We start from the raw sequence: 13,067 nt of genomic DNA on the forward strand, positions 1-13,067 counted from the left end.
TAACAACAAAATCAGGGTCAAAATCCTAAGTTGGCATATACTGTATATTTATTTACTTTTGATGGTACCATTTTTTTTTATTGACTAGAGGAGAAATTATATATTCATATATATTTGACTTTATTTGCTATGCAAATGTCTATCTACAAGCTTATTTGAAAATGTACACTCTGTTGGACATTGAAATTTGAAATCCAGGAAAATTGGTATCCCACAAATAATTATAAACACTGTATGTTATTATTGTTTTTTATTTTTAATTTTGTTGTTTTAATGCCACTTTTAAGCACTGCATTTAGGCTATTTAGGGTGGCCAGTTTTTATTTGTGGAGAAGCCTGTGTGACCGGATAAAACCACTGGCCTTTGATAGGAAAACTGACAATCCTAGTAAATTAAGGTTGGAGTCTAGTGCACCTGGCTTCACGAGGCAGTTCGAACTCACAACCTCAGTGTTGACTGACAAGTAACAACAGTAGTATCTACTTAGACCACTGGGCCACCAAGGCCACTAGTATGTTAATTGTTATTAAGTTTATTTTACTTTAAAATGAATATGTGAACAAGGTAAGTTTCAAGTTTGTGTGCGACCACAAACTTCTTTTGGTCAAATCTTTCAACCAAATACTGAACAGACAGATCAGAAAACATGATCTCTGATCATATCATACATATATCATAGGCAGGTCATTCAAATTTGACTATGATTTATACAAGGATTTAAAAAAGCCCCAATCTTCTTTCAGTTTTGAGATTGTTGTTTTTTTTCATATGATACAGACCTTAAAACAAGAATAAGTCCCAAGTACATGGATGCCCCACTCGCAATATCATTTTTTATGTTCAGTGGACCGTGATTTTGGGCTAAAAACTTTATTTTGGCATTAAAATTAGTTTCAAGTTGATTGGACTTTAACTTTATCAAAAACTACCTTCACCAAAAACTTTAACCTGAAGCGGGACAAACAGATGGACGAATGGACGAACAAACGGACCCACAGACCAGAAAACGTAATGCCCCTTTACTATTATAGGTCACAGGTGGGGCATAAAAATCTAGAGCCTGGAATTTCTTTGTTTGATATAAAATTTGTATTCATCAGAATCAATCCTATAGAAATTCTGATGTAATGTTGTCTAACGATGATAAAAAACTAGAGATTTTTTTTTGTTGATCATGTAACTTGTTTTCCTCATAAAAGTAATTTTAGTTCACTTATTTTAAACAACATGATTTCTGTTGATCAAATAACTTGTTTTCCTCATAAAAGTAATTTTAGTTCACTTATTTTTAACAAAATGATTTCTGTTTATCAAATAACTTGTTTTCCTTATAATATGTCCATAATGACATTCATTGATATCATATTGTCAAGATATTTGCTGTCAGAATGTCATCATTTTTGTCAATGAAACTAAATTAAGGATGAATCTGTAATAATCAGAAGTTTTTTACATACAGAATTAAACTTGTTGGCTTTAATTATAAAGGAAATTAAAAGATTTCACAATATGGAGAAAGGACGACAAATTTGTGGTTAAGCAATTCACTTTAATTCAATTGCTCTTGACAAAACACTTCATGAGAATTCAATCAGACTTGCTATATATTTAAGCCAATCCTATTAACCAAATTTCAGAAAATATAACCTAATTTTTTTTTGAAAAAATTTGATTGGTTACACTAACATGACTAAGATTGCCTTGAGTCTATTTATTCATCCAAAATAAAATTCTTGAATGAAAATTACATTGATCAAGTGTTTTGCAATTAAATAATAAACTAAAATTATATCAATGGCAACATTTTAAATTCATTGTTTTTGAGCAAAGGAGAAATATCTTTTCTTTTCAATTAAATGATGGGGCTAATTTTGTTTTGAAATAAAATTATCTGAAAATCATTAAAAAGTCAATTGAAAACACCTCATTCTACTTTAAAAAAAAGAAGGACCTTTATAAAAGTTTGAAGAAAAAAAAAAATCAAAAAGTAAATAAACTAATTGAAATCAGTAAGGGTGGTTCTAAAATTTATCAAAAGGGGACAGGATGGACTCAAATCGATTAAAACTATTTGGATGCATTTTCCTTAGAATAATGTAAGAATTATCAGTAAAATAATAAAATGTATTTCATGGTTTTCTGGTCTTAAAAAAGTGTACCCTATCCCATGAATTTAACTCAGAAAAAGCCCTTAAATAACTGATTAATACATCCCTAAAATAAGTATAAACCTTAGTTTTGGAAGTATCATTAATATTTCTCTCTCTTTGTTTCTCAGTACTTTTAAACTGTATTTGTATTTAGATTTGATCTGGATTAAATAGGCATATGAATGTTATCAAGCTAATTCAGTGGTTGTTGTTTGTTTATGTGTTACATATTTATTTTTCGTTCATTTTTTTATATAAATAAGGCCCTTAGTTTTCTTGTTTGAAATGTTTTACATTGTCAGTTCGGGGCCTTTTATAGCTAACTATGCAGTATGGGCTTAGCTCATTGTTGAAGGCTGTACAGTGACCTATAGTTGTTAATTTCTGTGTCATTTTGGTCTCTTGTGGAGAGTTGTCTCATTGGCAATCATACCACAAATTTTTTATAGTCACTCAATGAAAATCTAATCTATGTACACACAGTGGTTAAAACAAAGTGTATGTACAAAAGCAAGTACAGGAAGTCTTAGTTTGTTATTGACAGAACTTTTCAGAAATTAACATAATCTTTTTGTTATTGACAGGCTTTTTCAGAAATTAACATAATTTTTTAAGGATGACAACCTGATCATAAATATTTAGCTTGAATGAGAATATTATATAAGGGTCAACATTTAAGCAAATACAGGCTATAACTCCTGAATGGTAAAAGTAAAATTCATCTTTGTTCACATTGATCTCAGTTATGTCGTCTGTAAGAACATATTATTTTGAAAACTCAAAAGTTAAAGAAGGGAAAAATTAGATCAAGAGTTGCAAGCCTGAATATCCACCTCCTTTACAAACCCCTCATCAATATCATAAATTGATTTCCATTGAAAAACTTGATTAAAACAACCTCCATACTGTCAGAGTTTTCAAATGATGTCACACACCTCTAACATAGGTCTGACAAACAAAATACAAGAAATACTTGCACACACTAATATCTGTTGATTAATTAGTAATCAAAATTAGCTCCCCTTTATTTTTGTTTAATTTTGGGAACATTAAATTAATTTCCGTTAAACGAATAAGATCAGTGTTCTAGGATTTTTTTGGCACCTTGACTTACCACGGGTAAGATCAATAAAAAAATTACTTACCCACATCTAAAAGTTAAATCCGCCAACCAATGCGGACGGCGCAAAAAAAAACGATTTCTTACTAAATTTGACAAATATGTTATAGTTATTACTATGTCATTTATTAAGAGCTATAATAAATGCAACTGTAAGTTTATTTTCCTCCGATCAATCCGGATTTTCCGATTTTACCGACACCGTTACCGACTTTTAGAATGATAGAAGAATGTGGTCTCTTTTGCGCTTGATTACACCTAGTAAACGAGTGCTTGAATAAAAGCGCCGATAGACATCGACAAAATCTTCGATCTTTTATCAAAGTTTTTTCTCGTGATTTAATAAAAATAAAAAGCAGATATGGGAAAATTGAAGAGGACCGGGAAATTTCAAGAGTTTTTCGGCTTCCCCGAACTTGAAAATTGACTTACCACCGGGTGACAAAGGCTAAAAAATGACTTACCCGTTGTCCTAATCCACTTACCCCGGGTAACGGGTAATGGGAATCCTAGAACACTGAAGATGTATGATTTTTTTAGCTTTGGGCATATATTTATAATATACAATGAGTATATACGTGTATAGTGTAACCTTCTAGTGAAATTTCCTTGAACTCCATCATGATCAAATAAAAAGCAGCTAAATTATAGTAAATACAATAAATGCTATTGGATTATCTCCCCTTCATCATGATCAGCCAACAATTGTTTTTTATACTTTGTTGTCTGCATTCCACTGAAAGGTTCTAGTTCTTGCTATCCAGCAATTCATGTCTTGTATTGTACATCCAGCATGTGTACATAACATTTTAAAGAGTTTCTCCCAGATTTCATTGGACAAAGCAACTTGCAGCCAAAAGTCAAAGGGAATTTTATTCAGTTGTATTGAACATTGATCATTATTCTGGACTTTTATACTATTGTATATCATTCATATGTTAAAATTATCATTTTTCACAGTTTTTTTTAATACTTTTCTATGAGAGGCTCAGGAAAGATATAGTCATAATATATCTCTATTGAAATCAATTAAAGTATTGTTGTTGTTATACCTTAATACATTAAAATAAAACAAACCATTTTGAGGATTGTTGACACACATACAGAGAGCTGCTGCTACACTAGACCATAGTTCAAGACCAGTTGTCCCTGCATCATCAAACCAGCAATCTTGTCTCCCAACACTTGGTAAAGAAGTCCTATAAAAATCTATTTTATATCAAAGATTTTATCTTTCTAGTCATTATAAGAAACAGCTGCGCAATGAGCTCAAGATACGCCCGTCGTCTTGTGTACAATAATCATAAATATTTTCTGAGATACAGCGTGACATGTGAAAAACTACCTTTTTTAACAAAAAACTCAATATTTTTAAAATAAAACTTTGAATCATCACCAAAAAGTATAGAGATCTAAAGATAAATATAACTAAGAGGTGTGTGAAGTTTTAAACAATAATCATAAATTGTTTCTGAAATACAGTGACATGTGAAAGCTCCCCCCCCCCCCCCTATTTTTTTTGGCAAAAAAATCAATATTTCTAAAATAAAATTTTGAATCATAACCAATAAGTAGACAGATCTTTCGATTAAGGTGGTACCCAACACTTTCATTAAAATTAATTTGGCTCGTTTAATTTTCGTAAAATTTTGTCTAAGTATTCACTTTTACCCTTTAACAAAAATATTCAAATATAAAAAAATTTTGAACCAACTGTTTTGTCAGAAAAATTACACTGGTTATATAGCAATTTGACAAACACCAATTTTGATCATTGAAAAGCTTACTATTCCTTTTACAACACAACGTAATTAAAATGTTAAGCTTACTTTACAGAGTTATCTCCCTGTAGTGTTAGGTACCACCCTAACATAACTAATAAGTGTGTAAGGTTTTAAGCAATAATCATCAATCGTTTTTGAGATATGGCACGACATGTAAATACCCCATCCCCCTTTTTTACAAAATACTCAATAACTCAAAAATTAATTCTTGAATCATCACCAAAAATTATACAGATCTTAAGACTAATATAACTAAGAAGTGTGTAAAGTTTTAAGCAATTATCATAAATAGTTTTTGAGATACAGCGCGACATGTGAAAAAAAACCACACCCCTGTTTTAGTTACAAAGTCCTGTAACTCAAAAAGTTTTAATCTTATTTTCACAAAAAAAGTATACAGATCGTTTGACCATAATAAGGAACAACTGTATTAAGTTTCATGAGATTTGGACAAGTTGTTCTCAAGTTACGGTGCCACATGTTTACGCCGGACAGACGGCCCGACATTTGTATACCATAATACGTCCCGTCAAAATTTTGACGGGCGTATAAAAACCCTAACAATTTCGGAATGTTGTTTTTAAAATTTTTTGGTAAACAGCTATGTAATTGTCCTTGCTAACTTTTATTTACTATTTATACTTGCGATAGCAATTTTCTTCAAGTTTTTCAAATGATTATTTATTCTATTGATCACATGACAAAATTCATATCATTGAGTGGAGACATGTCATTGAGTGGAGACATGTCATTGAGTGGAGACATGTCACACTGAGTGCAGACATGTCATTGAGTGGAGACATGTCATTGAGTGGAGACATGTCATTGAGTGGAGACATATCATTGAGTGGAGACATGTCATTGAGTGGAGACATATCATTGAGTGGAGACATGTCATTGAGTGGAGACATATCATTGAGTGGAGACATATCATTGAGTGCAGACATGTCATTGAGTGGAGACATATCATTGAGTGGAGACATATCATTGAGTGGAGACATGTCATTTTGTGATGCAACTGTTTAGAGAGAATCATGTCAAATTTCAAGATCTTTCACAGTCTGCACCAAAAACTTTTTCAACTACTAGTCCGAAGACCAATATTCTGACATTTTTCTTATTTGGCCAAACAAAGTTTTGCAAAAACTTACTAGTCCGAATGAAATTTTACTAGTCTGGGGCATCGGACTAGTGGCTAACCGTGCAGACTGCTGTTTAGAGAGAATCCAGTCAAATTTAGAGTTCTTTCACAGTCTGCACCAAAAACTTTTTCAACTACTAGTCCAAAGACCAATATTTTGACATTTTTCTTATTTGGCCAAACAAAGTTTTGCAAAAACTTACTAGTCCGAATGAAATTTTACTAGTCTGGGGCATCGGACTAGTGGCTAACCGTGACTGCTTTCACACTTTTTTACCCTTTCATTTATTTCTAAAATCAAATATGATCAACATCTTTACCAATAAAAACATTTCATTCACATCAGCATCTTTGAGTACGACATGCAACTTTTATAAATGGACAATTAAATGTTAGGGATTGCATTTTTTTTGTTCAATCAATTCTCAATTTCTCAGTTCAAATACTACCAGTATTGGAATACTTGGATAACATCAGTAATAAAAGTTAGATGCTTCATAATTGTGTTATCTCTAATCTTATCCTCAGATCATCTCATTACTGAATCATGAGCAATACAAATAAGTTTTTAATTAAACAATTTAATACATTACCAATCAAAGGTATTTATATTATAAAAGTACATGACATGCGACAGGAAACCAATTTTGGGGATCTACGAACAGGACAGACAAGGGTAACACTTAATGCCCCTCTGCTTTTTTTGGTGACATTATCAAGGAAATCTATTTCTGTAGTTTTAACATACTAATTATCTTGCCACTTTCATCCGTTTTATGTCACATTTTGGTAATATAGCATTTTAGACGCATACAATTTATAATGTGTTATTTTTTTTACAGCAGTCATGTTTAAAGGAAATTTCCAACCATACAAACTCAGACACTAATATCAAAAACAATTTGAGTACATGTATGAGTATACAAATTACACTTGAGTACTCAAATACTTGTTGCATACATTCTTTTTTTCTATTTTATGTGCATGTTTTGTTTTCATTATTTACAAAGAAATGCATGAAAAATACTTTTGTCGAAAACATTTAAACCTTGTGTCACTTACCTCAAAAGACCGAGAAGATCAGATAAACACAAACTCTTCTTAACTAGTGACTGTCCTAAACCTTAAAAAAGAATTACATGATTGATTAGCTTATTTCAAGACTGTCTAATAAACATTTATCACACTTAGGCCAGGGTTTTTTAATTTGTTGGTTTACGGATTTTACCAATGAAAAAGTCGGGTCGGTCGGTCGGCAAAAAAAAAAAAAAAAAATGCTATTTTGTCATCATTTCTTAGATTTTAGTTCGATGAAATCAGCTGTCATAAACATCGCATGACATTCTAATAATTTCCCGTAAACAAAAAGTGGACGGGGACTGCACGGATATCGTCATTTCACAAACATGAAAAACAGATTCGCGTAGCTCTTAATCAATTCCCGATAACTTGGTGGGCTTGGTGAATTACGATCTTCAAGCACGAAAACTGATAAAGAAGAAAAAATGTAAAAACGTCGTACGAAAATAAGTTTCAACACACATGTCAACAAACGTAATGGACTCGTCCACTGGAAAAACGAGAATATCGGATTAATCTGTTGTCATGCATTCCCGTTTTTTTTGGCCAAATGGACGATATTTTTTTATGATCTATGAAGCAAGAAAATTTCAAATGATTTGTTAATATTTAGTACTTTAACTTGACGTCTTCTACCTGTCCACATTTGGACAAGTCTATTTCTATCAGATGATGCATCTTACGGACTGCTGACAAATACGGTAAACGAATTGATTTTGTAATTGGTTTTAAACACAGGTTTCGTTTCGCAAAATTATTTGCGCAAACCACATTTCAAGGTCTATAATAATAATTGATTTGTCTATTTTTAGAAACATAAACTGGAAGTTTTATTTTTTTTACTACAGAAAGTGTTATCAATTTTGATAGTGATTAATGCATTTCATTTCATAAAAAAACGAGTATTTTAATTATTTTTTAGGGATAATGCATTTGTTACGGTCGGCGGGAATAAAAAAGCATGAAAAGTGAATTTTATTTTTATTCTGGAAATCGGCAAAATCGGATCGGTGGATCCGTAAACCAACAAATTAAAAAATTCTGGCCTTATGAAACATAGAACGTATGTATATTCTCTCATTTTCAAATCATAGAATTGTGTTCCCTTTCAATTTCACCTATACATCAGAGCGTTATGAATATAAAATGTGTTTGAAATAACTCTGTGCAAGCTATATAGCTACCTACCTAAAATGAAAAACATTGTAATAGAATATGGCATGACTAGTTTTTAGGTTACCAACATAATTTCAAATTAGCCTTTCAAAAGTTGAGATATTTTTTGGGCCTCTAAAAGCTAGCGATCTGCTGTGAGTCAAGTATCTGTGTTGAAGGATGTACTTTGATCTATAATTGTTTACTTTTTACACATTGTGATTTGGATCGAGAGTTGTCTCATTGGCACTCATACCATCTTATTTTAATATTAATATTGTGACAATTTTTTAACTCCAATTTTTATTACCTTTTTTGATTTTCTGTTAATTCTGTTAACATTCCTTTGGAACCTTTTTAAATGCAAAACTGTCATATTTGGCTAAAATACTGAGACAACAGGCATGAGACAAACGAAAAGACGCACAAACCAAAAACATAATGCCCCTGAGTGGGGCATTAAAATTTACTTTCTGGTAGACAAAATAAAAATATTGCCTTCAAAATGCATTTATTTTTGTTGTTATCTAAATGGATCATATAATTCTTAAAGGAATAGAAAAATACATAAAGAAGTCAAAATGTAATAAGCTTTATTCCTATTTTTAGAAATATACTTTACTGACTGTTGTTTGACACTAATGTGAGCAGCAAATAAGATGATGCATGTTTGAGCCGAGTTGTAGATTTCTCATCTGAAAGGGTCTTGTGTAGATTCATAAACTGTGCTATTGTGGTCAACTCTTTCTGTGAATAAACTAAAAGAAAAAAATCTACATGCATGGCATATATAGACATTCAGTATACATAAAAGTAAATACAAAATTAGATGAAATACTGAATTTTATTTTCTCGTTAGCTTTTCGAAAAAAGATTTTCATATTCTTTCTTGTGAAAAGAATAGTTTTCACTCAAGTACTGTTAATTCTTTTTACTTTTTGTGGGAACCAATATTTTTTGTATATTTCAGATTCAGGGGGTATTTACTTTGAAGATGGAAATGGTCAACCAAGATGTTTTTTTCCCTCAAAAAACAGATGTTATCAGATGAATAGCTGTAGTTGTAATGGTTCACATTCATTTTTTTAAAGAATAAATTTATTCGTGAAAAATCTTTTTTACATACTATTATTTTCAACAGCACATCCTAAACAAAATATAGCAGCTTCTTTGACTTCCACATTGGTCACAGTTTTGTTGAAGGTAGTTATAAAGTCTAATCCTCCCAAATCACGGAAATAATCTTTAATCTCATCTAAAAATAAAAGCATATAATTGTATAAGTATATACCAAAGATAAATTCACACCGATTAACAGTTGATTAAGGATTCCCAGAAAAAGTTTATGAGAGAGTCAAAAAGTATATTTTAAATTAACAGTATAGTCTAGTATTTTATAACTCATGAGATCAACACACTTCTAATGAAATTTTTTTCAGTCATGAATCCTGCAACTCTGATGTTTTGCTTGTAGTTCAGGATATTTGTTATTTGTTCATTCATTGTGTAAAAGACTTTGCTTTAAACACTTTTTATTTCAGGGCCAGCTAGCCAGGATGACGAAGTACTGGTAGATGAGTCTCAGACTTAGTATTAACAATGGCAGGAAGTATTATCAGGCCCAAAGTCGTGAGACTGTGAAATGAAGGTCCATTACTGAAAACCCTGGATACAGCCCGCAGACGTTAGTCGGCAGAACACTTCTCCTTCCAAAATGGGTTTTGGAGTGTATGCTGACGCGATTTACACAGATAATGGCTTACATATTCTGACTCTGTATAGCGTTGGATTGGTTTCTGTCATCAAAGGTAGTACGTCATTGATCCATCTAAAAGTAAACCCTCATCGAAGATAGCAGGTAAAGGAGAGCTGACCCAGCATGTGTGTTCAGCTATGATGACTGAGTCTTGACTGGTAATTGATTGGTAATGATAATGAATGTTAACAGATCTTCAGAAAGAGATTTTATTTTTTTATATGGTTTGTAAATGGTCATATGATAAAAGAGGTCCTTTTTCTTCTGAGGTGACTGGTCAAAAGTGTTAAACATCAATTGAGAAATTTACATTGGGTCAATATTTTTGTTGATATATTTGTAGACTCCAGAAAATTATCTTTAGAGTTGCCAAGTAGAAAGAGTATTTCTATTAAACAGTCCCCTACATGTACATTGCATATATTGCGATTATTTTGACAGAACTCAAATCCTTATTACTACCTCACCTGTTCCAATATTATTAAATATATTAGCCAGTGTTCTGAAAGCTTGTTTTATCGCAGATGGGTTGTCGACTTGACATTTCAAACACTCAAGCAACAGTCTGACATCAGTCTTCACTTCTACAATAAAAAATAATCACAATATCATTATGTTTTAGTTCAACTTCTACTCATTATTAGTGTCAAGAGGCAATATTTTCATCAGTTATAAATTAGCAGGGAAAGCATATGATATTTCTTTTCAAAAGGAACAAATAGTTCAAACTTGTACCTTATTTAAAACTTGTTATCCAAGATATTCTACTTATATATATATAAATATGAATTTTGTAAACATGGTGTAAATTTAAAGGCAACTATTAAACATGTTAATAGATAGACAATTAAATTATTTAGATCAATGTAGTCAAGACGAAACCAACAAGAGAAGAAAACATAACCTGTTCACTTATCATGCTTTATTATTTATAATTAACAAAAATCTTGATAACAAGGGTGCTATCATATAATTACTCTACCTCAAAATTAATTACCTGTAAAAGTGATTACTTTCTTGTATTTTTTTAATTCTGATTAAAATTAAGATAAAATTAGGGCCTTCATTACTGCACTTACAACTTTAGTTTAAAGTGTTTCAACTGGAACATATTTAAATTCTTTTCCTCTCAGATAATTTTCTTAATCAACATTTGTACATATTGTTAAACTCCTTAAATAAGCCACAGTTTTTTTTGTCGTTGTTCCCACACTGACACTGCCACATGTTATACTCAGGTGTGCTTTATGTTCATATTTTTAGTGTATTTCAAGGGCAAAATTTTTTTATGTTTAATTTTTCTTGAAGACCGGCAGATTGAAAATTGCTGTGAGTCTTGATAAATTGTTTATGTGGCATATTTTGTTATAAATAAATATATTTACTTAAAATCATTTGTTCTTTATTTCATTGTTGGTTAATGAAGATGACAAACATAAGTTCAAATGAATCCAAGTGTTACATAAACAAAGAAAGATAACTGTGCTTGTAAGAGGTACCAAAAAGGATATTAGTTGTGTATTTATCATAAAGATGTAACCATGGTAACTGTCTGTTGTTTTAATGTTTTTAAATAAAATCTTGTATTGAAATAATAAAGAAAGTCATTTGTGTATTTCCAATATTCCAAGACAGTGAAGTATCTTATATATAGAGAATACATGTACATGTAATACATGGCAAAATCCTTATCATATGCCGTATCATTCGAGATACCAATATCAGCCAGAGGGCCTTTACGCTTTATCATATATTTCAACAGGAGAGTATATATGAACTGCTTTCTGATCCCTAGCACCTGGGTTACCTTCAGTTCTACTTTTGTCTTGTTTTAAAAACTTTAAAAGAACTGCTCAATTACTCATCCGAAGCACCTGGGTTACATTGTACCTTACAATTTGCATGCTGTTGTTTTAAAAGTCTTTTGTTTATTGTATTTTTTTGTGTGTTTTGTATGGTATTTCATTGAGTTCTTTTGTATAGTTGTTGCATTTCGTGTGTCAGAAATATGAAAACTCGTCGTTTGTGACATCACATTCCAAACAATGACATCATTTAATTATTTGCGTCACGTCCGAATGACCGTTCATTTTGGACCCATTTTGAGGGAAAAAATTTCTGAAGAATCTTGCATAAATTAAAACAGAAACGGAGTTAATGTAAAACAAACAAAAAAATGAGTAGGGTGTGATCAAAGGTGCGATAAAAGGTGCATCAAAGTTGTGCGATATCGATTAAACAGCAGGCTATTTATCAAATATTCATAACTACTGTATTTACTACTAAAATGTATGATAAAAGCATTTAAACACATGACCCTGTCTATTAGCTTTTATATTCATATCAACGCGTTTCTATCATACCACTTATTTGGTGTTTCTTCTCCATGTTATCTGGTACCAATAGTTGTTTCTGTAATCCAATCAAAATGTAGAATTACTGTTATCAAAACCATTGGACATCATACTATTGTACATCACTTACATGTACATGTAACTGAAACAAAAAAAGTTTTACAATGTTAGATTATCATATTCTTATAACAAGAATGTGTCCACTCTTCATGGATGCCCCACGTCACTTGCACTATCATTTTTATGTTCAGTGGACTGTGAAATTGGGTTCAAAGCTCTAATTTGGCAATAATTAAAATTAGAAAGATCATACCTGATGATACATGCCATAGGGAACATGTGTATTAAGTTCCAAGTTGTTTAGACCAACTAATCATCAAACTAACTTGACCAAAAACTTTAACCTGAAGACAAGGGAAGAGGGCACCATTGTTTTCTAAGTTCAGTGGACTAAAATTGGGGTTTTTGTTATTCCTTATACATGTAACAAGGCAGTGTCATTGTTAGTTCTGGAAATCTCAGAATT

At 31.3% G+C, this 13,067-nt stretch overlaps 1 protein-coding gene across 1 annotated transcript in view; it reads right to left on the reverse strand.

Moving 5' to 3' along the window:
- LOC143059225 (uncharacterized) overlaps positions 1-12,683 on the reverse strand; it is a 32,547-nt gene extending 19,864 nt beyond the window's left edge. Inside the window, exons 1-6 of the mRNA XM_076232702.1 lie at positions 12,551-12,683; positions 10,655-10,771; positions 9,558-9,686; positions 9,058-9,189; positions 7,259-7,319; positions 4,349-4,470 (exon numbers count right to left, since the gene is read on the reverse strand). Of these exons, the coding sequence (XP_076088817.1) occupies positions 4,349-4,470; positions 7,259-7,319; positions 9,058-9,189; positions 9,558-9,686; positions 10,655-10,771; positions 12,551-12,575 (586 nt within the window). The 5' untranslated portion in view covers positions 12,576-12,683. The remainder of the gene's footprint in view (positions 1-4,348; positions 4,471-7,258; positions 7,320-9,057; positions 9,190-9,557; positions 9,687-10,654; positions 10,772-12,550) is intronic.
- Positions 12,684-13,067: the final 384 nt, after the last annotated feature.

Source organism: Mytilus galloprovincialis, chromosome 14 (genome assembly GCF_965363235.1).
Source record: "Mytilus galloprovincialis chromosome 14, xbMytGall1.hap1.1, whole genome shotgun sequence".
NCBI classification, from domain to species: Eukaryota; Metazoa; Mollusca; class Bivalvia; order Mytilida; family Mytilidae; genus Mytilus; species Mytilus galloprovincialis.